This window comes from Falco peregrinus, chromosome 3, assembly GCF_023634155.1.
Source record: "Falco peregrinus isolate bFalPer1 chromosome 3, bFalPer1.pri, whole genome shotgun sequence".
In the NCBI taxonomy this organism is placed as follows: domain Eukaryota; kingdom Metazoa; phylum Chordata; class Aves; order Falconiformes; family Falconidae; genus Falco; species Falco peregrinus.
In genome coordinates this window covers 117,455,701-117,483,424 of record NC_073723.1, presented here as the reverse complement: position 1 = coordinate 117,483,424, position 27,724 = coordinate 117,455,701, and the positions used below count along the sequence as shown (strand labels likewise).

At 48.9% G+C, this 27,724-nt stretch overlaps 2 protein-coding genes across 4 annotated transcripts in view; one reads left to right on the top strand and one right to left on the bottom strand.

Annotated features, from left to right (window-relative positions):
• S100PBP (S100P binding protein) overlaps window positions 1-21,781 on the top strand; it is a 27,608-nt gene extending 5,827 nt beyond the window's left edge. Inside the window, exon 5 of one of the 2 annotated variants that reach the window (XM_055799356.1) lies at window positions 21,602-21,781. In XM_055799356.1, the coding sequence (XP_055655331.1) occupies window positions 21,602-21,725 (124 nt within the window). In that variant the 3' untranslated portion in view covers window positions 21,726-21,781. Of the gene's footprint in view, window positions 1-4,061; window positions 5,571-21,601 lie in introns of those variants that run through there. The other variant, XM_027790063.2, reaches the window with a different exon arrangement.
• FNDC5 (fibronectin type III domain containing 5) lies at window positions 9,772-27,724 on the bottom strand. Of its 2 annotated transcripts, none has more exons than XM_055799357.1 (6): window positions 27,269-27,724; window positions 17,949-18,064; window positions 17,446-17,644; window positions 15,903-15,995; window positions 12,388-12,521; window positions 9,772-11,570 (listed from the first exon to the last, which is right to left on the bottom strand). In XM_055799357.1, exons 1-6 carry the CDS (start codon window positions 27,345-27,347, stop codon window positions 11,529-11,531), a joined length of 663 nt encoding a protein of 220 aa, XP_055655332.1. In that variant the 5' UTR covers window positions 27,348-27,724; the 3' UTR covers window positions 9,772-11,528. The 2 variants fall into 2 exon arrangements, with proteins under 2 accessions (XP_055655332.1, XP_055655333.1); XM_055799358.1 differs by lacking the exon at window positions 27,269-27,724 and adding an exon at window positions 22,747-22,892.

Genomic DNA, 27,724 nt, shown 5'->3' with positions numbered 1-27,724 from the left:
AGTGGTAACTAATATATTGCTGCTACAGATCTTCAGCTCTGTTTTGTATTGCAAATCTCCTGGCATTTGTCTCATGGTAGTGTTTGACTTTGCTATCCCCTCTTTTACGTAATCTGTCTGTTCTTCCTTGTATCCTGTCTCCTGCTCCTTGCTCTTCTGTTGTCTGGGTGAATTACAGGCTGGCTACAGCAGAGGTTTTGTCTTATCACTTATCTGCGTGGTATCTTGCACTTGTAGGCTATAAATACAACTTTCTTATATCTGTGTTGGGTGATTTTGTGCTGAAGGTTGCACTGGCTGGCACGTGTGCAATCTTTGAACACAGACTGGTTGGAAGAAATCTTTTTGTATTCAGAGTAAACTTTTCACATCTAGCCATCTCGAGTGAGCTGGGAGATGACCTATGGTTAGGGCTGTGCTTCCTATCATTCTAGTTTCTAGAAGATATTAAACCTGAATAGATACATTTACTTGCAGCTTCCCATTGGAATCTAAATGCTGCTGAGGCTGTGTTGTAGCAGATGTAAAGATGAGATGCAATTTGAACATCTGCTTGGAAATGGGTGGCTGAAACTGATAATTGACCGCAAGATTTCTGCCAGCTGACCATTTGTTAGCGTTCACACTTCATTATTACCCTTTATCCAACAGTAAATAGAATCATATCCTTCTTGATGAGATCCTCCTCGGCAATTCTGATGGGTAGTCTGTATCAGTCTACAGAAATAATGAGGCTCCTACTTTTATAACTGTGACTCTTGGCACTGTATGTCAGCACTCTGCTGCTTAGCTTTGTCCTCAGCAATGTGTGTAGCTGGATAGGCCCATTTTTAAGTGGGCAGGGGAAGGGCAAACTTAATAGAAAAAGCATTTCCCTCCGTAAACATAGCCTGCTCTTAGTTTCCACCTGAACATCTGTACTTCAGGAGCTCTGCTTTCATAGGTCATTAACATTGCGGTTGTGCATATGGGATAGTGCTCGTGCCACCTGCTGCTCAGACATATATCCTCATGTTATTTTGAGCGGGATCACTCTTGGCAGAATTATGCACCCCTGGGTACCTGGGAACCTGGGGTGGTTCCTGTCTGACCTCCAGCCACTGCTTTCTCTGAGTGCTCCTGCTAGCAGGACTCCACCAGCAGTTCTCGTTGAGGCTTGGTTTGTTTGGTAAAGGTTTATGATGCTTAGCAATTTTGTTAGACTTCTTACAACCTGGGAGAAACCTGAGAAATTATTTTCTTGGATCCCTCTTGAATCAAAGGGAGGAGGAGGAAATACCTTACAAAGAGTCACAGACCATCTGGTCTTACTGTAATAACAAAGACTGATATCTTTAAAAAACCAGACACACTAGGTTTAAGGTGATGGAAGGGGAGACTAGTGTAAGGGAACATAAGGAGAAACAAATCTGTGAAATACAAATGAGTGCTGCGCTAGCAGATTCTGCCTTGAAAGTCTGATCTGTGGATTGGTACTGTGCTGGCTGAGGAAAAACTTTAATCTTGAAACAGTTTTTACCTGCCCGAAATAATTTTGCTTGAATGGAAAGTGTTCAGGGAAGGTACAGGATTTGGGCTGTGCTGACATAAAGGAGGAATTAAATTTATGGCTGAGCCTAGGAGGGCTTCAAATTTGCTTTCACTGCAAAGCAAATGAAATCCACCTACGAATGCTAAATTGTAAGAGGGATGTGAAATTGGGTTTGGAGTAGGGGATGGGGTAGGAACTGATAAAACAGATTGCAAGGAGGCTTATGGCGAGGGCAGTGGTGGGAGGAGTTGGCTGTTCTTAGCGGAGTGTGATACTCCCTGGTCCCCAGGACTGGTCCAAGGTCTTCTCTAGTGGCAAATCACATGTTTTTGCTGAGATAATCAGGGCTCCTGGTTTCTAAATGAGGGTGGAACTTCCTGGAAAATCTCATCCTAAATGTGTATGGTCTCAGCTGTTGGGGAAGGAGGGAGAATGGACTGTACCTGAGGAGAAGGAAATTGAAATGTTTTAAACTGAACTGCCATGGAACAGAACTGATTTAGGGTGTCATTGTCTCCTTTCCCCATGTGTAATGGCCGTAAGGATTCTTAGTCTGAGCCCCGGGTCAGATAGTTAGGTGAGGCACTGAGATAACAGCTCTCTCCAAATACTTGATGGGGTTAGTCTGCTCCTGCGACTTTGCCTCTTGTGGAGGAGCTCAAACCTCTTACTGGTGTGAAGTACTCATGAGTCATGGTGGTAGTTTGCACAACTTCTTGTCTTCCCTCAGGTGTAGGGGTGAAGGGTGCACCCCTGGCAGTAGGAAATGACACCCCTCTTTCTATGACCCATTTTGACTGGGACTCAGAATGGCAGGGGAGGGGAACTTAACTGTAGGAAGGCTAAGCATTTGTGAAAAGTTGTGATTTCTTCTAGTCAGACACACATCTTGCATCAACTTATTGCAGACAATGTGGACTGTTGTGCGATGGTGAGAGTTTGCCTTTTGTTGGCTGTCTTGGAGTGCTTCCCTCCTTCCTAAACAATGCAGCCCCAAAACGTGGATTTTTCAAGAACACTTCTGAAATCTCTTCTAGAAGTATCTTTTTTTTTTTTTTTGACAAGAAGTTATTCCTTTGGGTAAATAAAAGCTGATACAGCAGTTTATGAAGGAGACTTGGATTTGCTCAAGAAACGTTATGTTCCCTGGAAAGGAAGAAGTGCTACGCAGAACCGTGATTCACATTAATCACATGACTGCAGTGGCAGGATGGAAAAAACTTTGAGTTTCGACTGGGCAAGGACACACAGTGTTCTGTACCGAGAGAATCTTGAAACAGTGGAGTCCAGCAGGGGCATTATTCCAGGGAAGTTGCCTTCCACTAAGCTGTAGGACTTACCCTGAGCAAGCAGAAGGGCAAATGCTACAGCAAGGTTGGGGGTTGTTTCTTATGGTTTTGTAAGTATGGTTGTTTCATATTTTGTGATAAGAATTCAAGGATTCTTGCATTCTGCTGAGCTGTCTCTTGCCAAGGATTTGCTGTGCGAGGCCTTCAGATCTACTCTTTTGGGTAGAGGTGCCTGTTCTGCGTACACAGTAACACTGGCTGTAAGGTAGTAGTACTGGAGCGCCTGAGTAATGAGTAAAAGTTTGGAGCTCCGTGACCCCTGTAACTCTGACCTAGAAGACCTCTAGGGAGCAGCCTGCATGATCCAGTCACAACATAGCTTTTCTGAGCTTTACGATAAATATACATTGAGTGTAACAGAGGTATCTCTTCTCCAGCTGTTGGCACAAACAAGTTGCTTTGCTGGCTTGAGACCTGTGTGGTCACTAGCTGCTCTTGCTGAGCAACTGCTGTAGAAATGAAAGTCTCGGTGTTGTGGATGTGACAACCCAGATGCTTCTTCTCCAAACTCTTTTGATAGTGGGAATGACCCCTGTGGTTGTTCATGTTCCTTCAGATGGGTCTGCAGTTTATAAATGCTATTTCCTGAGTTATGCTGATGCCTGTGCACAAATAAGAAAAAAATAAGGTAGCAGAGTTGGTTTTTTTCAAAAAGCAGAAGGGGTAAAGCAACCTCTAATGATGTGGAAAAGCTTTGTAACACTCCAAGGCCTGCAGAGATAACCAAGCTTATTGAAATGTAATTTGTTTTTTAATCTTACTCCTATAAGACTGCTTAAAGTTTATGGCGTTTTGTCTTGTTACTTCAGAACGTGCTTAGACGTAGCAAATGAGAGTATTTAATGTGTGTACAGCACTTTGTGAGGAAAATTTCCTTCTTGTAAACTGCTGTGTAGTCAAGCCTTCAGCCTTCTCTGCTGGGCCAGGGAGAAAGCGCTTTGCAAAGAGGGTAATAAAGCACAAGGCAGTGTTCCTGAAAGGACAGTCTTTTAAACTTCCATGTTGTCACTTACAAGGTGCCTTCTTACAATGTGGTTTCCCTTTTAAAACTTCGTAACAAGAAAATTAGGTACCAGCTGCAAGCCCCAAGGAATGAGGAAGGCTTTTTCCAAGAAGATGCTGTTCCAGCTGCGCATACACTTCTCTTGTGTGTGTTTTAACTGTTTTACTTACTTTTGCAGCAATTACCCAAGGTCCAACAGGAAACCTACCCAAAGGTTCAGCTTTACACATGGGTGAGCAAGAACTTGGCCAGACACCACTATTTCCAGAGCATTCCTGACCACTTCCACCATAGCCCTGTCACAGCCTTTCCTAATGTTTGATTTTGCGGCTGAGAGACTGTGCTGGTTCTTCTGCATTTAGAGTTGGTTTTAATTGTTCTGGTTTTGAGTGGTTTGTATTTTGATAAGTTGTTTCATGATCTGTTTTTAATAAGGCCAATGGAAGTTTCTATGTTTTAGAAACATTTGGAACTGGTTTTGAAATGCAATTTAAATGTGATCTGGTTTGTGTAGGTAACTTCTATGTTTTGCATCAGTGTTACCCTCTGAAAACAACCTCCTTTCAAAGCAGGTAACAAATGTAGTTGGTGTTCAAGAGGCAAGATTGCATGTTGGATGTGAAGATGTCATAATACTTCAGTGATGGAAACTAGAAAACGTGCTTTGAAGTGGAAAAACCTTCTTTAAAGCCTGCTCCTAAGCCTTGGCATTAAATCTCCTATGGTGATTGCAATCCCTTTGAGTAACACTGAGGTTTTAAACTGTGAGAACAGCTTGTGGCTCCTGTCCCCCTCCATTTGACAGACTTGTGTTCGTTTACTATAAACTCAGGAGCAGCTGTTGATTTACCTGGTTTGGTTATGTCTTGCCTTGTTGTTCTTCCTGTCCCTGAAAAAGTTTGCCTTTTTTGATTGTTTTTACTTGTTTAATTTGTAACTTTTCTTGTAAAAACATTTAATGAGATTTAGGCTTCAGTTTATAAACATTTTGCACCTGTTAGATGTCCTTTTCCTTTCTGCTGTGTTATTGTGAGGCTGCCCTCTTTCACTTGCCTGCTTTCTGAACTGCCCAGAAGAGTGTGACCTCGTGTTTATTTAAGCTACACAATCCAACAGCAACTGCTGGCCTCTGTGCTGCTTCCATCTCCTTCCCTAACAAATTGATTTGGAGGATGTATAGAACAGAGAGATGGGTTGATCTTCTGCAAAATGCTCTTCCCAGGGGGGCTAGCAGGGCCTGCACAAGCCTTAGGAGCCCTTTAGGTGTTTGTAGGTGGAGTTCAGGGAGAAAATTATTTTTTCTTCACGGAGGAAATTGTACTATATTTTTATTATTTTGAATTTTTTTGGTGACACTTTTGGCTAATGTGATCTTGAAATAAAACTTAGGTAACAGCACTCATGTTTTTCAGTGTCGCCTTCATAGATTTTATTATTTTGCCCTTGTGCAGCACCTTTCAAATCCAAAATGGGAGTGGAGGAAGTGGCTTTAAAAAGCAAAGTTTGTCATTGTCCTAGATGTGCAGTGACTGAGGCACAGAGAATCAAAGTAATTTGTCCAAAGGATAAGCAGCGGAGCTTGGAACAGAGCCTGGCATTGCCTGACTGCACTAACTCCGAGATAATACCGCCTCCATTAACAAAGTAATCCATATACAGCAATTTTGTGGGGCAGGGGATGTCTTTTTTTCTTTTTTTTTTTTTTTTTTCCTGGGTTGTACAGGCATGGGTGGTGCGTGCCCAGTGTTAGGGCTTTGTGTCAATAACTGATCCTCTCCAGTTGATAACCGTCTTCTTAATGCCTGCGTGGCCTCTCAAGTGACTTTTACTGCTGTCAATTTTGTTCACAGGGCACATAGAAAGAGAAGGCGACATCCATTGGCAGCTGTTGAATGGGAAGTTGGGGGGGTTATTACATGGTGGCTGTTGTCTTTTAAAGCAAGTTGAAGAGACTTCTCTGAAAAAGGAGTAATTGTGCTCTTGGTGGCAGTTTCATGTGGCCATCATATCTGTAAAGTCCACCTTCTCTTAACACGTAATGAAGGAAGACTTTTGCTTCAGGTCTCCTTGTTCCAGGCATTGTGAGAAGGCAACGGGGCTAGCAGGAGCCTGACTGCCGAGCCTGTTCCCCACCCCCCTGCAAAAGCAGACTGGCTTGTCTGCTGGAGGGTTTATCTGATATTAAACGAACAGACTGGCTCTTGGGAGGCCCTGAAGTAATGCAGGCCTGGCGGCAGCTGTTGCAGTCACATACTGCTGGGATAGCGAAGCTCCGTCTCAGCCAGTGATCGATGGTCGCTGCTGATCAGCGATGATAGAACGGAGCAGGAACAGAGCGGCAGGAAGACCACAGGCAATCTGCTGCCTTTGCTCTGCATGCTGAGGTGTTGCCTTTTATGTGCTCAGAGATTTCCATGCTAGCTGTCTTGATTTTGTTACATATCTCTTTATGAGATTATTAAGTGATGCATATCAGTCAGGATGTTATTTATATTATCCTTCTCTTAAAGCAGGCATTCTGTTGCCAGTTCAGCCATGCTGAGAAAATGATATTATTCTGAACAGGCAGCACCTTACCATGACAGCGGGATGATGGTGTCTGTACGTGTGCTGTGTCCAAGACTAGCTTCCCTGTGCTGGAGGACCTCGGGCAGAAGCGGGTACCTCCTCCAGAATGTGTGTTTTGTGGTCTTTGTGAATGTAAATCTTTCACAGGAATGAACACTGCCATGGAGCAGCTCTGCGCTTTGTAAAGACTTTAGGCTTCTGGGCAGCCTCATGGCTGAAGATTTCATTCTTTGACATTGCAACTGTGATTAATATATGCTGAATGGTAGAGATACTGCAAGGGGAGGGAGAGATTGTGTGTTAAGCCTTTGTGGAAGGTCATACTGCATGTTTGCTGCTAGACTGTAGCCAAGGGCTCCATCTACGATTCTTGCTGTAGTAGAATCCAGCAATATCAGATAAGACTGGAGGAAATGGGTTTGTGCAAGCCCTGTGTGAGCTCTGTGATGAAATGTCTTAAAATTAAAAATTTAATAACATTCATCAATGTATCGCAGTCTAACAGCAGCAGCAGCTAGAAAACAATGAGACTGAAATTAAAACTACTGTGGTTTTCTTTTTCCTGCCATCCTCTCAAAAGCTAACCAACTCTTTCCTACTTTTGTGCTATAAGGTAATGCTAAATGGGAGGAAGAAATTACGTCCTGAAATCTGAAACAGTGGAAGCCGATAATATCCTCCCTTTGGTTTGAGAGAATGTCTAGTACCACGCTGCTTGCATCTTCTGCAGAACGGGTCTGGATGGTATAAATAGATTATATTTAGCAGTTGGTGGCACTAAATGTGGGGGGTTTTGTCAGTTAAAAAGGACAGCGATGTGCTGTGAAGTGTCAAATGGCATCGTGGGGCTATGTCATTATTGCCACTCAATGGCTCCGCATCCAATGTGTTCAGATTGCAAAGAAAAAGATGGCTTTTCTGGCTGCCAGCTTTGCTGACTCCATCTGGGATCTAAAATTCAAGCTGTGTCTTTCCTGGCTCTGTCGCTAATAATAAAGATTCTTCATTTGGAACTTAGTTAAACAAAATTGATGCTGGTGCATGAGCTGAAAGAGAATCCAGCTCGCTTTCCTCGAGATGTGTGGGCTAAAGCACCAACAAGTAGGAACATAATAATTTTAATCTATAGGGTCATCAGACAATTTAATAGACACCAGATTTTTGGAGGAAACAGAAGATACTTTAGCATAAATAGCATGTTGATCATACAGCTTTTTAACAAATGCTAGAAAGCTGATTGAATTTGGTCAGCTAGGCTTCTGCTTCCAGACTAGCCAGTAATAGCTCATTACATGTCGTTAGGAAGCTTTTCTGCAAATGTGGGGAAATTACATTTGGTATAACATATGGTATAATCTTCAACTCTCTCCTTGGGAAGTGAAGTCTGACTACTCAGGCAATGGATTGCCATATTTTTATCAGCAAAATGGATGTGCAGCTGTGACATACACTTTTGAGTGATGTAACCTTTAATGTCTTTGGCAAATACTGGCATTAGCAGTCTGTTCCTCTCCATTTACATCTCCTCCAGAAAGTTATTACCAGCTGAGATTATACTAACACTTTCTGTCATGTAGGTGTTTCCTCCTCTGATGCCGTTGAACTGTCAGGGGATAAAATGCCTAATGTTCTCGTTTTCCTCCGAGGAGACGGAGAACAGAGCTGGTGCTGCTGCTTGTTGTACGGGGGGAGGTGGTGCGAAATGTATGATGCTGTGTGTTGTCAGTTGGAAGGACACGCTGTGCAGGATTGTTTGCTCCACACCACCTCCTGTGGCTCCATTTTACTAAACTCGTGGGGGAGGAATATATTGGCTAAATTTTACTTGTAGGCATAATATTACAGTGCTTGAAAGGATGAAGGCAAGTGGTGCTTCACTTGAAACACGCGCTGCGTGTATATGGGAAAAGGGTTGTGTTTTCAGCTCCTTGCTCCTTCTTGTGCCCATCGTCTCTGCTCAGTGATTTTTTGGAAATCAACAGGATTAGTCCCCCAGGGGCTGCACGGCGTCGGCGGAGCTGGCTGAAGGAATGCTTTCCTTTGCTTTTGGCATCAGCAGGGTCTCAGTTCATGCAGGGCTCTCTGGGACCCCTGGCATGCCAGCTCCTTCCCACTTACTGAATTTTAGTATTTATTGAAACCTCCTTTTCCTAGCTCCTGCCTCCCAACAACCGGTCAAAATCAGCAGTCAGGCGAAAACAGGCAGGGGAATGGGGGTGGCCTTCAGGGTGTCTTCCTCTGTGGCTCAACATGACTTTCCTCAGCACCGTCTTATGGGTATTTTTTTCTCGATGTCTTCCCTTTATTTACTGTAAAACACCTCAGGAGTATCTTTTGGCAACAGTTGATGAGACTGAGGTATCTATTCTAAAGATGGGCTCAGTCCCAGAGATTTAATGGTTTCTGACTGATGGGTTACAGTGGAAGCTGATACTGAAACAGCAGTTAAAGCTTTGATGTTGATGACCCTCGGAAAAGTAGGATCTGAAGTAACTAATTCTTCTGCTGTAATGGGAAACGCCTTTTCCTAAAGTGTGGGCTTATTGCATCCCTTCAGAATTACTGGAAACATTTCCTTTAAGAGAATCACTTCGCTTGGAGTCCCTCTCCAATGAGTTGAGTTGCTGCCAGCCTACATTTGTTTCTTATTACTAATAGCATTATTACCTTAATTTTAAAGCCTGCGAATGCTTAACTCTGTGAAAATGCTGATGTTTTACATTTTAATTATTTTCTACCGGACAAGGAGCGAGCACATTTCTGTTAGGAAAGAAATAGTTTAAACCTGTCACTAGAGAACAACAACAGTTACTGCAAGAAAGGGGATATGGTGGGAACTCCCAGGGACAACTGTCTTTAAAAACAGAGGCACAACCCTCTACACTCCAAACCTGCCAAATTACCAGGCTGAATTTCCTCACTAGCAGGCTTCTGAGGGCTGCTTGCTTGGCTGTCTGCTCTAGGATTATGAGAGAGCATCTCCCTTATCATTTTGCACATGCTGTACCATCTGTCCTAAATCTCTCTTTATAGGGGTATGGATTCCAAATGACATTTCTTTCTTAGGAGATAACAGACCTATCTGAAGAATCTTGCTAGGTATGGCTGTAGTGCTATTTATGTTGCAAGTCTTCCCCCCGCCCCCCCCCCCTTGTCGTGCAGCCAGAGTGAACTCTGGTGAACCCAGACACTGAGAAAACATTTTATGCTGTTAGTCACTGGGAAGTCACAGAGAAAACCCCCCTGTTCTATTGTGTGTGTTAATGAGATATTGCATAGATGAAATATTACTACATTCAGATTTACAAGGACACAGGAGATGCCTTTAATCTTTTATTGTACATTATAAAATGTTTATTGCTCTGTCTGTATCAGAGGTGTTGACCTCTCCCTCTTGGTGATGGAGGAGTATGTTCTGGCAAAGGATCCACTGAAGAGACCTTTGGGGTTGGCCTGCCTTCTGAAACCAGCACAAGGGAAGCCCTGGTTTGTTCACCAACACATCTCAAGCAGACTTACTAGTGCCTCTCGCATCAACTCTTTTGGAAAGGCTGGTGGCAGTGGAAGAGGAGAGATGGCTGAACTCTGTTACTACCAGCCCATTTCTTTGCAGGGACTCTTAAACCAGGCTCATCTGAGTGCAGGTTTGTTGTAACGAGATTAAAACCTTACTCAGGCCAACCTGTCCTGGTATTTGATGGAATAAGTAGGATCTTGCCTCATCCCCTAGTGCATATGGAGTGGTCATGTGGAGTAATTACATAAGTACAGCTACCCCATGGCACACTGCAAAGAGTACATTTTTCCGTGTGATGGACTTGGATCTACCAGTTTCCAGAGCACCAGCAATCCCAGGGATCCTGTCAGCCTACAAACATCAAGCACTTAATAAAAGAGAGGAGAACCCCAGCCCCTTTCCCATTCACTGCCATCCTTTTGCTGGAGGATTGCCTCCAGCAGATACCTGACATTACAACGTCACAAAAATAGTGCAGACAGGACGTGTAGGGAGAACCAGACCTTCCCACAGGAATCCTACTAAAAGAAGCAATTTAAGAACTTAAGCCCTCAGAAAAAGGTCCCTTAGGCAAGAGCCTTTCACAATAAATAGCTATTGCCACTGGAGACCTTGCATAGCAACCGGTATCATGAGTTTTTTTCTTTTTTTTTCTTTTTTTTCTTTTTCTTTTTTTGCTGACTGGCTACATTTTTATGGACCTTTTATCACACTGGTGGTGGACTCAGGCCCAGCTGAAAATAGTGTGAAGAAAATGGTTGAAATTATCCTGGAAGCTAAATAACAGCTTCTGGTGTCCCCTCATGTTGGTCTGTGCCTCAGTGTTCGGCGTGCCCCGATTACCTGAGGTGAAGAGCACCAGTGCGAGATAGGAGAGACAGCAACGGTGTCAAGAGACGTGCTGCAGCCTAACTGGAGAACAACCAGGGAAGTTCTTGCAGTAGGAATGGAAACTGGGGTATGCTTTTTTTTTTTCCTGGTTTTGTTTTAAAAACCCACCTGCAAGATGTGTTACACGACACACATCAATGGAACAAAGCAAGCCGAGAGCACACAGCAGCCAAAATCTGGTTGCTCGTCGTGTCTGTGATGAGCTTTCCTCCTTTCTTGCTTGGAGAGGAGTGACAGTGACTGATGCCTGAGCTCATGTTAATACTGTCAAGATGGAGTGACAGTGAGACAAAATAAAGATACAACAAAACCTTGTACATTTCCAAAGACAGGAAAATTGTTCCAGAAGACGGAGTGTGAGGGTGGAGAGGAGTGCGTGAGAAGTTGCTTCAGCCCAGGTGATTCGTGAGTCCGGTACAGGATCACCGGCAGCAGCTGTCTCACTGATGCTTTTCCATCTTAATTGTTTGGGTTTCAGGGTTTTTTGCAGGATTTTTCTTTCTGGCCAGATGTTTTGCAGAACATGGACAAGGAGGTGCATGCCAGCAAGTGACAATCGCCAGGTCTCTTTTCAAATTGCTCCAACAATATTTCACCTCCCTAGTCATCAAGGCTCAGAGGCAGAAAGTGAGAGTGAGGAATGGAGTCCATCTATCAGATGGCAGGCTGTCATGCTTCAATGATATTCACTGAGGGCTTGTTTTTTGGAAACTAGGAGAGAAGAGGAGACAAAGGAAGAAAGGATGTATAGGAGTTGCTAGAGAGGGGAGAAAAAACACATCAGAGATCAGTGCAGCGTGCTGGTCAGTTTTTCGTTTTGGAAAAGTTCTTGTTCCCATCCCCTCAGGATAATGAAAGACGGCCAGAGCTGAGGCTTTAGGGTTGCATGGTTCAGCACTACCTGCTTCTGAACGAGCATGAATTAGCAGACTGTTTCAAATAATAAGTAAATGTGAAGTGGTGGGGATGTGCCAGAGTGCAAATTGTGAATAGAAACACAAGAAAGTTAGGTTAATTGAAATAAGTTGGTACAAATTATAGGCTTGAGTCTGCTTACATTATGAATATGGCATACCTTTAACATCATGGGTCTTACCAGCCATGCTCCTGCTGATCAGCTCATCAGTTAATTGCAAGAGTAATACCCTCTTTACCACATGCCACCCAAGGGGGCCGCTGGGCGAGTAGGGACCCAAGCAGCTCAAGGACTGCAGCATCGCTCAGTGCATTTTCCCTCCAAAGATGTTCAGATATTCCAGAAATATGGATTGTAATCTGTTTTACTGATGGATGTGCAGGCTAATCCAGAGGTGGGAGTGAGGTGCTTGTGCTGTGATGCATCTGGGAGGCTCAGACCACTAGTGAAGCCGTGGTACTGGCACGTGTGGATGTGAAGGGATGTTTCCTTTCTGCATCCTAGCTGGAGGGAGGATGTTTAACGGAGTCTACTTTTGGGGTGATTTAGCTGAGGCCCAGCTGGAAGTTGATTGTCTGCCCTGTCCCCCACTGCGTGCCAGCAACATCTCACCTTGCTGCGAAGGAGCCCTCCACTCTGGTGCTCGGGAGTGCTGTTCTCCGAGGCGCTCTTGACTTTCTCCTTGCTGTTATTTGGCTCATTATCTTTGATGATATCGTACTGTCTGCAAAACAGGGCGATCACCCCTAACAGGAAAAAGCATTAGTGATCACACAAAGGAGCTCAGCCCCTGGAGCCTGCAGAGATCAGAGATCCCTTGCTTGCCAGCCGGCTTTGTGCCTTCTGGTAGAGATCTCAGCGGCATTTACAATTGCTCCTAAGGATCATTTTCTAACACAGCTAGTCAGCCCTCTGGCTGTTTCCTTCTCGATGCTTAATTTAATGCTAAACTAGTTAGACAGAAGGACAGAAGATTAATTATATTCCAACTTCCCTGTCATTAAATGGGACAAGTGTTTTAAGCCTACGTTTGGATAGTGATCAACACTAACTGTGTAGTTAAATGGGATCTTTGCTTTGCAAACACAGGAGCACCTGGAATTTTTGGTTGGTGAAAATGTGTCCTCTGATCTTTTTCCTCTGGGGTGAAGAGAACGGGCTGGAGCTGGCAAATGAGAGGCAGGTACCGTACCTGCTTGTACAAGCCAGGGCCTTTTGAGCAGCAGGACAACATCTGCAAATATGCAACAGCGACGGCAGCAAAAGCTGCCAGTGGAAATTTCCTCCCACACACAGAGGCACATGAGAAAAGCAGGGGCAGCCATGACACATAAGACGACTGCAGATGTCTTTCTCGGAAGATTTTATGTGACATTTTGACCAAATAACTTCTCTGCCTGCAGATTCCAAACATAGAGGTTAAGCAGCCCCAGGCAGATGCTGCTTCTCCCTTACTGGAAAATATTCCAGCTCCCATAATAGCAAAACATATGTAAAGCTCTCACCAGCTCATCACAAACTGCTTTATAAAGTGAGGTGTTATGGCAGCTGCCCCCAGGTGTTACTGATAAACACAGTGGTCCAAATTCTTCCTTGTGTGTGTGAACAAATGGCTGATCCTCAGAGGACAGGTTAACATCTGCCACAGTTATGCATTCTGTGATTTCTGATGGTAAAACTGACGCATAAAGAAGCAAAGTGCTGTGAACAATACCAAAAATACAGCACGAGAGCTCGGGTCTTGTCTCAGTTCAGAGCCTGGGGCACTGACTGGTTCCAGTTCACATTTGCTAAAACATCATCATTTGTTCAGGTTATGGCCAGGGCAGGTTAAGAGCTAGAAAGGGATTTTTATATATTGTGACTTTGTGAAGAACCCACTAGATGTAGAGAGATTTTCCCTCCACCCACTTCCCTTTTTTAATCTAAGTCATATGTCTAGAAGGGAAACTGTGGTATTAGCGACTTCTTTTTCTGACACTGATCCGAGTTTTAGGTTATACTAACTGGGAGCTGAATCGGTTGTTCAGTTGCTTCATGTAATTATTAATGATTTTTACCGGCAGGGCATTTGAATTTGTATGCGCACGACTAAAACTTGACATAAATGCTGAAAAGCTCATAGACTAGAGATTTTGGAAACATTTTAGTTGAGGTTTTCATTTAGTTATCATCTTTAGCAATAATTACTGTCCAGTCTCTGGAAATGCAAGTAATATATGGTAAACTCAGGACTTGAGAGGGCAAAAAAATATTATAAATGGATCTGATTCTGTGTCAGCTGGATTCACAGTTGGAATCGCACTGGATTCTCACTGCAGAACTGTACAGGACAGTTAATTCCTCCATCCCCCTCTTTCGAGACAGGTCTGAGATCAGTGACTGGTTTCCTCTTCATATCTCTCCCTGGAGATATATTGCCTCAGCAGACTCTAGTATAAATGGGCTGAATCTTCTGTTGGAGTAAGCTGATGCATCCCCTACCAAGTCAGGATTGTTAGTTTACAGCAGCAGAGAGGACAGACCACCACCTTTAGGGGCCACATCGTTTCAGTGGTGAGCATAACGTTAAGTTGCCGGAGCCCATAGCCACTCAGTGCTATTGTGGTTCAGTTTTCTGACCCAGGAAAATTCTGTGTGTGGGAAAGTGGTTTGACTGAGACAAGAGGCCTAAATACAGAGCGATAAAGGTTGTCTTTTACGGATCATAGATTTACCATAGTGCTAATTTCCCTTCCTGCCAATTTCCTTGGGTCACCTGAACCATCCCCCCTTGGGTAATGTGCTCTGTAAATGCGCTTTCATTAATGTTTGACGCAGCTGACTGGCAGCCAGGGGACGCTGGGGCTCTAAACAGAAATCGAACATGTACAAACTTTACTTCCCATTAACTCATGCGTGTAATTTCCAAACTGAACAAGCTGAGAGGCTGGCTAAGGCCACTTCAGACCTTCTAAGCAGACAGAGCAGGAGTCAGAGGCATTTTCCTCTCCATGTTTACTAGCATCAAACATACGAGCAAGATCTACCCTAGGTACGTTTTGCTGTAAGCTCTGTTGAAATGTGATCCCAAACTCATGTTGGAAAACTCTTGCTTCTCTTTGGATATCTAATTTATATATTTGTATTTATTACAGGAAGACGTAGTGAGGGATCTTCCTAATGAAGTAGCACATTGATCTGATGCTCCGTTAATGTATGTGCCTACCTGTATCCATCACATCCCACAGCAAAGTGGCCCTGGGATGATTTTACTGTACTTTCCAGAGCACTGGGTGCTCGCAGCTGCAGCTGGGCCTGTGGGCTTGCTTGTAAAATCATATACTACAGTAGCCGTCTTGTAGCAGAACCTCCGCTTGGATTAAAAAGATTAGTGGCTGCAAGGTGGAAGGAGGACGAGGGGGGCATTTCAAAGGATTGCTGAAAGTTTGGCTCCAAAGCACTCTTGGGGACAACAGCTTTCAGCTAACGCTAGTCCTTCCTCCTCCCCCCGTCCCCAGCTCATGTAGACTTTTCCTTCCTTTTGGTTAATGTATTTCTGCTATTGTCCCGCCTCTTCCTACTAAATACTATTCTTTGTATTTTAATAGTAGGTGTTGAGAGGATCTGGGTTTATTGGTGTTTTGATGTTTGGGGCTATTTGTTCTTTCCATGCTTCCATTATTTTAATTGATTCTGAAGTGGGTTTTAGTGTATATGTAATAGTGAGTGTTGAGAGTGAGACTCTTCAATTGCTGTTTTGCATGAGAGTTGGAGTCATATAATAGCCAGATAATTACAGTGACCTGTATCATTTGAAGGGCTCGAGGCATCCTGTTGGGAGGCTGAGGGCATTACCATCAGTGCATTCTGGAAAAATTGAGATTACAGGATTAGCCATGGGAAATTAGGCAATTGGTTCATCAGGTCCATTACCTACTTCCTGCTGGAGCAGATCAGACCACTGATTCACCTGCTTTTGGCACTGCCCCACTTGTGATGCTGCAGAGGGAACTGAGGCGCCCTTACAGCTGAATTTACGGGAGGAAGGGTTTTTCTTTTCAGGTCTTCCATGATTACACATGCAAACCGAGCAAGCCAGCGGTCTCTAGGATATTACATGCTTTTGACAGAAAGGTTGAACTGACCTGCCCACATAAACAACACCACAACAATGATGAGAATTTCCCCTGCTCGTAGCTGTTGGTTCTTCTTCGCCATCTCCTTCATTGTCACCTCATCTGCACAAGGGGAAAGAGACATCATGAAACCGAACTACACGGCTCGGGCTGCGCTAGACACTGCTAAACAGTGCCCTTGACTCACATCATTAATGTGTCAGGGTCAAAGCTAGCAGGGAGAGAGTCCTCGCCCATCACTCATGCGAGCTGCGATCTGAGCTTGCAGGGCAGCAGCTGCTCTGCAGCAACTGCCCCCGCCAGCCTGCGGGCGCTGGGGCAAGGGAGGATCTGCAGAGGAGCTGCCATGGGGTAAGTCCACATGTCACCTTGCCCCGTGGCGGCTCGCTCTGCTCTGTCTCTGGTCTCTGTTAGTGCCGTCTGCGCCTGTCACAAAGCCTTGCATGCTTCAGCAGTTCCTCTCCCAGCGCAGGAGCGTGGAGCCTGGCCTGATATTTTTCAGTGGAGCCATGGGATTCAGAAATGAGCAGGGCCTTTTTGCAGAGCGTAATGCACCTCCTTGGCTTCAAAGCGCTAAGAAGATTACAGTTCAGGCCTCCAGGGAGGGAAGCAGTGCTCCTTTTAGTGCTTTCAGATGAACAGCAGTTCAGTATTTACAGACACCAAATCATTTTAGCAGGAAGAGTTAAGAACTCACAGCATCCGAGGAACCATGGCCAAAAGCCTTGCAACAGGCTGGGTCCTTTATAGTAATTAAGAGGCAGTAACCCTTTATATCCCAGACCCCTGTGCTCCCTAGCCCTTTTTACATCACAGATTCTTGCTGACAGAAAACCTTCAACAATCTGGTTTGGCTTAAGAGGAACAAGGGAAGGAGTTGCCAGTGAGGACGTCCCTGATTTCCTCCATGGAGATACTCAAAACTCAACTGGCCATGGTCCTGGACAGCCTGCTCTAGGTGACCCTCCTTGAGCAGGGGTTTGCATTAGGTGATCTCAAGAGGTCCCTTCACACCTCAGCTTTCTGTGATTCGACGGAAATATTTGAAATATAAGAAAAATGGGAATCTCTGGGTAATTTTTTCCCCCGCTGTCCTGGAATCTAAGCAGAGGAGGCTCAGCGAATGCCCCCCAGGTACCCTGTGAGCACAGCGGTGTTGTGCCCAGTGTCGTCCAGGGGTCTAGTTCCACACGAGTTCATGGGCTTCTCAGGAATTTCCCCTGGCATTCTCCACTTGCAAGGATGCTGGACACACAGCTCCCAGTCTGGAAAACTTCTCCTTCTCACTTTGTCTATTAAACCTCATCTGAAATGGGAGAAATGAACAGCCAGGCTTTGGCAACATCTCTCTATCGCTTTGTGCACTGGTCAGCCTCGTCTGCTGTGTACACTCAGGGCATCCCGCCTGTCTGCGTGGGGCTGTGAGAGGGCACGTGGCCCTGCATGTGTTTAACCCAGCTGTTCTCGTTGCACAGGATACTGCTTTCCTCTCTGCAGAGCCCTACACTGCCTGGGCGTCCCAGGGGCCACATAGGAACTCACCCACACTTGCCTTTATTTTTAGAGGCTAGTTTCTCAGCTTCCCTGGGGGTCTTGAAGAGAACTGGCTCACTGGCAGGGCTCTGGCCTTGGATGCTGATGGACTGGACATGCACAATGTACTCAGTGTCCTCCTCTAGGTCCCAGAGGGCACAGGAGCGGGTGGTGGTGTTCACCTCCTGGATGAAGCGCAGCATCCGCACGTCCTTCTTCTGGAAGCCGAGAGAGGAGAGCACAGAGTGGTGGAGAGGCCTCCCGTGTGCACTGCTGTCATCTAAGACCACTGCCTCCTGCCCTGTCCACCACGGATGTGGAGACCATCAGACCCTTTCCTCTCTGCAGCCACCAAAACGTGAAGCACTGCTGCAAAGAGGATGGGAAGCCAAGTCCCCTCCGAGACCACAAGGGACAGGACGAGAAGAAATGGGCTTAAACTACAGCAAGAGAATTTGGAAACTGAGGGGACCTGGGGTGAAGATGAACATGACTGAAACTGGGTAACTGTAGGCACCGTACCTGTTGGGAAATGGCAAATCCAATGACAACTTCATCTTCCAGAACATCCCAAGTCACAACAGCTGAGTTGGCTTTCAGGTGTTTGACTGTGACATTTACTGGAGCCGATGGGCTGTCTGCAAGGAGGGAGAGCAGAGCCTTTACAGAGGCAAAGTCACAGCCGCAGGCAGGAGACAGAGCAAGGGCACGGAAGGGAGTGGCAAAGGACCTTGCTTAAGGTCTTTCCTATATGTGGTTCTGGATATGGGACCTAGAAATTGCAGGTATGTCTTAATTACCAGTGAGGTTCTAGGAGATTTCTGCTGATAATATGAATTGCATCAGACATGTGAAATAACGAACCCGTGGAAAGAGTTTCTTTTGACCACACAGCAGACCATTGAGTAGCTCATTCATCTCATCCTTCCCAGCCACATACCACGTTTTCTCTGTTGTTTCCTATTACGGTCTGACAGTGACAGCTGGGAGGAAATGCAAAATCTGTCTTGGAAGGATGAAAACTGAATGCTTTGATGAGCACTCTGGAGGTTTGAAATTCAGGAGTAGTAAATGGGAGTGTTTCTTTTGCTTTTCCCAGTTAGTTTGACAGAATAATTTTTTTATACACGTTTTGCAGCTGATGGCTGTCTACTCAGATGGTCGGAGGGCATCCAGCAAGCATCCCCTTGCAGCTAACAGGACAGAACATGCTGCAACAGCACGGATGGACCATTGTAATGTGAAAAGGGCAGGCGTGAAAGCAGTAGCCCAAGGCTCTGTGTTTATTCCCAGCTCCAGAGTGCAGCTGAGTTTCCAGCTGCAGGGTGGATGTGGGGAGCTGCCAGCCTCACCAAGGAGAGCTGGGCTCCTGCACACTTACTGGGATCCTCTTCCCAAGGGAGCTGCAGAGTGCAAAGCCCTTCTTGGCATCTCAAGGGGGAAGGTTTTACCTCGTAGGCTTGGCACAGTCCTTCCAGTGTGCAGCGCAGCGGGTTGAACTCCTGTTCCCTCTCCTCTGGTCAAATTTAATTCACAATCTCCAGCTTGTGCCCTGAACCCAAAGGCAGTAAATGCCAATGAGACTACTAGGACTCTAACTACCCCCAGGAGGTCAGTAGGGTGAGAATTCATTTTTTGCTGATACTCATCAAAGAATAATACCTTTATTCCTTTGTAAGCATTGCCCAACACTGCCCTGCTGGGGCTGGGGCTGGGGCTGAGGTCAACAGTAAAAGAAGGATGCATGTGTGCATGTCTCCAGTAACACTTGTTGGATTTATAGTCAGTCCCAGCCGCCTGAATGTGGCCGAAAATATTCTAGCTGTAGTGTCAGTGTCTCCTAACAACTGACTTCACTACTGGTGAATGTTCCCCCGGGAACAGAGAAAATAACGGGAGCATGAAACTCCCCAGCCTGAAGGTCAGTGCTGTTCTACACTTAGCAGAGCGATGACCTTATTCCTTTCTCTCCGCCCCAAACAACGCCCAGAGCCCCGCCTGCAGAGCTCCTCTTTCCACCAGATGGGAGACCCACACCCACCAGTGAGACCCGTAGGAACGGGATGTCTGGACAAGCCGTTTGGACCCAGACTGATTCTCGTGAGTCCCTCAGTGGGCAAAAAGATCGTTGAAAGGTGCACACAAGCCTGGGACTTCAGAAGGAGATTTCACAGCGGGAGGTGTCCTTCCACTCTGGAGTAGATCACGTTGGTATTGACCCAGAACGTTCTCATCTCCCAGGGGCTGGCCTTCGTGAAATGAGGCAGTGGTCTCCAGCCAGCTCTCAGAGAACAGAAACGTTTATCATGTCACCCTCCGCTGCAGCAGCAGGGCCGAGGACAAGCTGAGCAGGGGAGATGGATGGTCCTCCTCAGCCTGACACCAGTCCCTTCTGGACTCAGCTCCCTGCTGTGACACAAGGAAGGGACGTGGGTCTGCAGCTCCTCACCTTCCCCCGTGACTGAACCCATGTGCCAACAAGAGTAGGGTCTAATTTTAGGAAGGGGCAGTCAGCAGATGGGAATGCGTACAGGGAAGGTCTGTGAGTCATGCCTGATGAATTTGCTAGAACATACAGAGGACATGACGGAGTTGAGAGATGGGAGACAAAACAGTCTCCAGCTGCAGCCAGGCACTTCGTCCTTCTCAAAGTACAGCTGTACAGTTAAATCGCAGCATGGCTGCCTTTCCTGGATATTTTTAGGAGCTAAATATTTTCTTTCTTTTAGGAGCTACCACTGATTTACCCAGCTTAGGTTGAGGAGGCCTTTGAAAAGAGAGGAATTAACCCCACAGGAACAGAGAGCAGAGTATCAAAAAAAGGAAGCTTCAGGCTGAGAAAAGGAACGTACAGCACGCTGCGCTTGGTGCTTGAGTCCCCTTTGAAATTTGTGACCTTGAGGGAGGCATAGCATGAAAAGTGTCTTAAAAGTTTCCTGATGACATAAGATGTGGGGGAGTTGGGAAGACCTAGCAGAGCTGGAGAAGATTGAGCAACCTCTCTGTGAAGTGGTGGGAGAGGGTGAAGGGCTGCAAGGCAGAAAGGAAGCACTCAGCAAAGCTGCAACGCGGTGCTTGAAGCCTGCAAAGCAGGACTCTCGGAGTAGGCAGGGGAGAAATCAGCTGTGTGGATGGTCGAGAGAACTCTAGAAAACCCCCTTTGTAGTAATACCTGCGAGAAAGATGGGGTAGTTGAAGTCAGCAGATAATACAGTGAAATCTGGGATAGCAGATCGGAGCGTGCTTTTCCTTCCACTACCACAGATTAGGAGTAGCTACACATGAATCGGTGGTGTCAAACCGGTATAAAAGCAATATTAAAAGAGAATTAAGCGTGGCATTTGAGAAAAATACAAAGCCAGGAAAATGAGCTTCCTGTTCCCAGAGCTGAGTAAATTATTTGGAACCAAAATTTTAAACCGCGAGGATGCTTTTCTCCCCGCTCCCAGGAGATGCACGATGAGATCATGACTTTCTAAAATCTAAACACTCTTCCAAGGTATTCCACACTGCTTTTGGCTTCCTGGGCCGGTTGCGGCTCTTTGTAGTGCCAGCCTGGCTGAGGTCAGGTGGAGAAGGTGTAATTTCTGTTTACCAGCTGGCTGCAGGGGGTCAGCGTCTCTTGCAGGGCCTTGAGGTGCCAAATCCAAGTGTTTGCTTCCTTCTAGAGTCATATGTGACTCCTGGAAGCTTTGCCTGTGGTGGCCAGAGGAGCTGCTGATGTTCTGGGAGCGGGCACAGAGGGTGGGATGGTCCCAGGGGCTGTTCCTTCCCTGCTGAGGGCAAGATAGCAGGGAGCCTGCTGTGCATCAAACCTTTCTCATGCGTGTTTTCTCCAGAGATGCTGAGGGTGGCACATCCCCTGTCTGGTCTGTAAGGGACCCATATGGTGCAAGATTTCTGGTTTAGCGTTTTAGCTTCATCCCAGCGCAGAGGCTGCGATGCCTGCCAGAGCAAATCACACATTGCAAACCGGCAGAGGATCTGTTTGGCCAAATTGGAATCGGAGCCGTGTGTTTGGATGAAAAGATGCTCTCGTTTTCACGTCAGCGGAAATTGCAGACCCTTCTTTAAGGGGAAGCCCTGATTAATTCAGATGAAATCACACTTTTTAGACATGAATGGCTGCTTCAGACCTGATCATGCTCAAACCGTGTCTTGTTTCCTTCCCACAGGGACCCTTCATCAGATGAGTCTCAGCCCTGCATCACTCCTACCCACTCTGAGCCCTTTTGGCAAGAGCAGGTCAGAACCGCCTCTGCACAGCAAGGAGGCATGTGCGATGAAGATTACCCTTAATCCCCTCTTTATGCTGAGAACTCCTTCTAGTGTCTCATTAAATGCTTTGCTCATTATCAATGGACTTTTTGAGAGAGAGAAAAAAAACCCCACCCCATACTTTACAGCTTTGGACTGATTCCTACCCGGCTTTTCATTATCGAGACAGCAGCTGCCAGGACAAGGAAGAGGAAAGTACTCGCCTGCCCTGGTTGGAACTAGATGATCTTAAAGGTCCCTTCCAACCCAAACCAGTCTATGATTCTGTGACTTCACCGCTGGAGCTGTAGTGTGGGATGGGATGGGATGGGATGGGATGGGTTGGGATGGGATGGGATGCAGAGGAAGAAAGAGAGGGTAAAGGTTTGTCTCCATCCCACTGCTGCTGTCACCTGTGAAGGTGGGGCTGCTGATCGAGGGTGGTGGGGTGAACAAGAGGGGTGTCTTGTCTGGCACCTCTAGGACCAGGGAGGTACCTAGGCCACAAAGACATCACCGGGAGATGCTCAGAGCTCCTGGCGTCTCTGATGGTCCCTCTCCTTACTGTCGTCGCGAGGAAGCCACTCTCAATTTGCACCTTCTGCCACAAGGTTTTATGGTAGGGCTGGAGGTGAGAGCCAGCTTGCTACCTTTAGCCACACAAGCTGCTGGGGAATCATTGCTTAGAGGAAAAGGAAGAATTTGTGCAAACACCACACCCTTTGTCACCCCTGCCAGCCGAGTCCTGTGGTCAGGCTAGAGGTTTGAAATTAGAGCACGTTCCTGGATTTACCTGCCCAGCCAAGGGGCCCAGCTGAGCCCCAAAACTATTCCTTCTGAATTCAACTGTCCTGGAAACTCCAGCCTGGAGTGAAATACAGTTGCTTCCTACATGGCTGAGGCCACGCTGTAGACACAGCCTTTTCCAATCCAGTTAGTGCCTCTCCCACAAGCAGCTCCTTCCCTGCCGTGAAAGGCTCAGCTGCCTCAGAGCCCCTGGGTCATGGTCCAGCGAGCAGAATGCCTGCTGAGGCTTTGAAGCTGCTCCTTCAGTGCTACCCACCTGCAAGCTGCATGCCCTTTCCTGCGGGCAGCAGTGAATGTCAGCCTTAAATACCAGCAGTTCTTTATTCCTGTGCTCCAACCTTCCCTGTGGGTGCGGGAGATGGAAGGAGACGACCTGCACGGGGAAGGAGGACCTTAAGGTCCTGTGTGCTGCCTGCTCCCTGGGCCTGGGTACAAAAAGACTCGTTTTCACTGCCTTTCTGAGCCTTTCTTTGCTCACCCAGCATGGCTCCCTTCAGGGGCTATAATTGCTTGTCAGTTTATGGGGTACGTAGGAAGGGCTGGCACGCCGTTCAGCTTCCCCAGGGTTTTAACGAAGGGAGCCTGCAGGGGAGTGGGAGGGAGAAGAGCCCACCGCTGCCGTCCCATTCCTGGCCGCATGGGAAGGGGGGCTATTTGCTAAGCTCTGACAATTTCAAAGAGCAGAAAGACCAACTGGTGGTTCTTCAGCCTGAGAAAGAGGCAATTATTTCCTGCTGACCGCCCACTCCCCTGTACGAGCGGGTTATTAATAGGCGAGCCCCCTCCTACCCACCCCTCAGCCTTATTGCCAGTTCCCCAGAGAGTGGGTGCCTGAATGTGCGGGTGGAAATGCTGTCAGGGAGGATGGAGCCTTTTCAGGGAGCACAGAGATGCTCACTGTGTCCAGCCCAGCCATCAGGAATTCCTAGGGCAGAAGGAAGGGGTATTTCTAATTTGGAGAATGTCCCGTCCTGCCACATGCCGGGCTCTCTGAGTCGCGAAGCCAGGCAGGATTCGCTTGGATCTCACCCGTGCCATGACTTGGGTTTTAACGTGCCAGCCCAGAGCAGAGTCATTGCCCTGGCACGTTTTATCCAGGACCTGAATGTCCGGGGAGGATGGGGGTACCATGGTCTTTTCTAGCTCTTCTCAGCCCACACCTATGTAATATTAGAGAAAGAAGAGAAAAACCTGTCCGAGGCAGAGAGGGTGAGCAAGCCCTGGAGTTTCCCAGCCAGCCGCTGGATGCTGGTACCCAGACCTCTCCCGGGAGTTTGCTGCCTGGTCCTGACCCAGCTCTGCTCCTGTATCCAATGCTTTGATTTTTACTGCACACATAAAGATTTGCATGCTTCGCTGCTCAATAGATTTCTGCTTTTAACTGAATTATACTTAACTCAGGCCTTAATTTGGTCTCTGGGTACTATATAAACCAGGAGGGGATTATTTAACAATAAATGCCAAAAGGATGAGGCCATATTCAGTACCAGCACACGTGTGCCATTCCATGAAGGCTGCTTTGGGATCCTGTGGTGGTGTGTGTGGTTGATGTGTGCGAGCATGTCCCTCTCTGGGAGGGATCTCTGTTTTCCACATGTATGTTCCCGGAGGGAGACAGCGCTTGGAAGAGGATGGCACAACCTTGGCTGCTTTGCACAGCAACATCCCTGCTGAGAGGCTGACACGGAGATTGGAAACCTCCATATTTCAATTAAATCTTTCCTACACTGAATGCAGAAATCAATAAAGTGCTTACGCCATCCATCAGCTGGCCAGGAATCTCCATGGCCTCCGTGAGAGGGGAAGGGGCCGGAGCGGGTCAGTTTGCTGTGCCCAAATAGCTGTCAGCCGAACGCTGCTTTCTCGTGCGTGCCGAGCCTATCGCTCGCTTCTGGGTTTGATCCTGCCGGGCCATGGGGGAGCTCAGCTCCCCTGGCTCAGAGGAGGAGGTGAGGATGCCCAGCGAGGTACAGGTCAGGGAACGGCATCCGCACTCCAGTTGTCACCCTGGCTTCACTCTCCTTCCCCCCTGCGGCTGGTGGGGCTGCCTGGGGAGGAGGTGGGGATGGAGACGCCCCTCAGCAGAGGAAGAGGAGCCTGGTTTGCAGGGTGGCTCAGGGTGTGAGGACATGCTTTAAACCTAAGCAGTGACCAGAATTCAGCTGGGTAGTTTTGGCCCCTTTTTGGGCAGCAGAGCCCCTGTTAAGAGGTCCCTTGGGTTGGAGGCCGGTCCAGGTCCTGTGCAGGCTGGATGGGGCCCTGGGCTGGGCTCAAGGGTGAAGTTTTCCCCTCCATCTCACAAAAATAAACCCGACGTGAGTTGCTCTGCAGGCGGGCACCTTGCAGGGATGTCGTTTGCCCTAGCAAGTTGCAGGGGCCGTGGCCTGTTTTGGGGTCTTTCATCACCGTTGTGCAGCATCGCCTTGCAGCAGCCCTGTGCCGCCGAGCCTGGCACAGCTCACCTCCCTCTTCATTAGCTCTGTCTAATGAGGAGGGGGCTGCTGGCAGCTCGGACCGTGCAGGCTGAGCAGGGTGGGCCAGCTGGCTTCCCGAGCAAGTGCTGGGGCAAAATTAGATTGTATTTCTGATGTGCCACCCGCCCTGGATGTTTTCTCGGGACCCTCTCGAGCAGGCAGCAGTAGGAGTGAGTCAGAGGGCTTCACCCCCACGGCGCTGATGGGATGCTGGGGGCTATCAGAGAGTGTTAGTGTGAAGGTTATTTCTCAGCTACCCTGTCCTCCCAGTCCTGCTTCCACTTCTCGCTCACCTTGGCATCACCTTGCCACAAAATGGTCCTGACTGGCCATCCCCCCTCTTTCAGAGCAGGGCCTGTGCCCGGTGCTGCTCGGTCCCCAACCCTCACCGCTGCATTGGCAGGGGGGAGCCTGCACCGGTCCTCTCCGGGGGGCAGCAGCTCTAACCTTTCACAACAGGCATCCCACTTGCATGAGCTCTGGGTCTGAAGGGGAAGGATCACCGAGCCTCCATCTCTGCCTGACCCTGCTGGGGACAATTTCCTCTCCACGGGCTTTGCCAATGCTTCTTGGCTTGCACGCCTTGGTGGCCTCGTGGCCACATCCTCAGGGAGGGCTGCAGACACAGAGCTGGTGGTGATGCTGCCGCTACCTCTGCGTGACCTTGGGAAAATCACTCCGTACCCTCATCCCTCTTTTCCGTCTCTGATAAACAGGCACAGCACAAGTTCGCTGCCTCGCCGGGGGTGCGGGGAGAGCACGTCCCAACCCTTGGCAAAGGAGACCACAGAAAGAGGAGGTGGTGGGGGTGCGTGGCACAGCACCAAGGTCACACAGCTTCTTGAGAGCCCAGGACCGAGCCTCCTGCCTCCCCACCGCCCGCTGTAGCTGCGAGACACGGCAGCTCCCCGTGTTTACAGAGCTGCCCGGCTCGTGATGTGGCACGGACACCTTACGGCACACAAACGCTGCCTGTAAGACGGGAGCAGAAGGCGGTTATGGGCAGGGACACAACTCCATGTTTACTCTCAGTTGCTGGCTGAGGTGATTCAAGGATAAGGAAGAGCAGGGGAAGTGGCCTAGTTTACAGAAAATCGGGAGGGCTGTGACAACTGCAGGCGCCTCCATTGTGCCGCGGTGTTTTCCCCATTGCTCCCTCCTTTTTGGGAATGTTGCATTAATCTCCCCGGGTCTGTCAGTTGGGAAACGGCAACTTCAGAGTGCTGATGTCTGGCCAAGGATGCGTCTGTCAGAGCCGAAGGCATTCGGGGGGTTGCTGCAGCCCCGGCGCAGACAGGATAAGGGCGAATGTAACTCCAGCAACTCCAGGGGCTGGCTCGGGCGCAGGAATTTCCACTCCCCGGAGCTCTGCATCCCTAATAGTCACCCCCAGCCTCCTGGAATGCAAGATATTCTGGCAATCAGCGTTTGGCAAATCAAAGCAGCTGTTCCACCAACATCTTGCAGCCAGTGAGGGAGACGGCCCTCCAGCTGACCGCACAGAGCCAGGGTGGGTGTCTGGCTTGGGCTGGGAAGCCCCCACCAGCACCTGCCCAGAGTGGCACACACACACGGGGTGCCTGGGTGAAGGCTCAGCCCGGCTGATGCAGGGGAGAAGGGTGGACCTGAGCACGTCCCGGTCATTCCAGAATTAGAGCTCGCTCGTGGGGACCTTCACCTTCCCGAAAGATCCCCCACTTTGGAGGACGTGCTCAGCTGGAGGGAGCCCGGTTTGACGTGGCCAGGCTGTGCTGAGCCCCCGGAGAGCGCACCCCTCTGGGGCAGCCGTGCTCCCCCAGCAGCTCGCGGGGGTCCCCGGCCAGCCTGGGGTGAGCGGGAGCCGGGGAAGGGGATTGCCAAGGCCGCCGTGCCGTGGCGTTGGCAGAGCCCATCTGCTGTTGCCTCCAGCGCTGCTTGGGGGCACGAGAGCCTTTGCCTCGCCGTGCCCGGCCCTGGGCACGGGTCTCCACTGGCTCTCCCCCAGCCCCTATTTTCACCCCACACCGTTGCGAGCCGCCCTCCCCGGGGATGGCCGGCTGCAAGCGCCCACGCTGGGACACCGAGGGGGCGAGACCCCGCTTCCCGGCACCGCTGCTCCGGGGCTGCGTGTCCGGAATCTCCCACCTCTTCCAAACCCAGTTACCGGCACAGTCCCGGCCGGCGGTGCCCCCAGACCCCGTCCCCTCGGCACGGCTCCAGGCAGCGCCCACGCTTCACCCTCCGCTCCCACCCGTGCGCACCGGGGGGACCCCTCCGCCGCCCCACCCCCCCCGGGCAGCCCTCCCGGGGCCCGGCGGCCCTTACCTGCCGCCACCGGGCGCAGACCGGCGTAGCTGAAGCAGAGCAGGAGCGCGGCGCCGGTGCAGCCCAGGAAGGGCTCCATCCCCCGCGGCCGCCGCGCCGCGCCGGGCCGAGCCGCTCCGGGCCGGGCCGAGCCGGGCCCCGCCGGCGGCGCGTCCTGCGGGCGCGGCGGCGCCTTTCAGCACCGCGGAGAGCGCCGGGCCCGGTACCGCCGCGGCCGCCCGGTACCGCCTGGTAGCGCCCCGGGGCCGCCCGGTGCGGCTGGGCTGGGCACGGCTCGGCTGGGCTCAGCACCGCCCGGCAGCGCCCGGCACGGCTCGGTTCGGTACGGAACGGAACGGGCTGGGCTCGGCCGGGAGGCGGGGGCGGGCGCGGCCCCGCCGAGCCCCGGCTCCGCCCGCTGCAGCGCCGGGCAGCCCCGCTCCGGTCCCTCCCCCGGCCCCGGGGGCGGCGGGACGG

Bases quoted from the DNA above. Each gene is read 5' to 3' on its own strand.
- FNDC5 (XM_055799357.1), bottom strand. From the start codon at position 27,347: ATGGAGCCCTTCCTGGGCTGCACCGGCGCCGCGCTCCTGCTCTGCTTC. The intron at 15,996-17,445 runs GCAAGTGTGGGT...CCCCTTGTGCAG, and splicing joins ACTAGCCTCTAAAAATAAAG to ATGAGGTGACAATGAAGGAG. The intron at 11,571-12,387 runs GTGAGATGTTGC...CTTCTCTCCTAG, and splicing joins GAGGGCTCCTTCGCAGCAAG to TTTCCAAAAAACAAGCCCTC.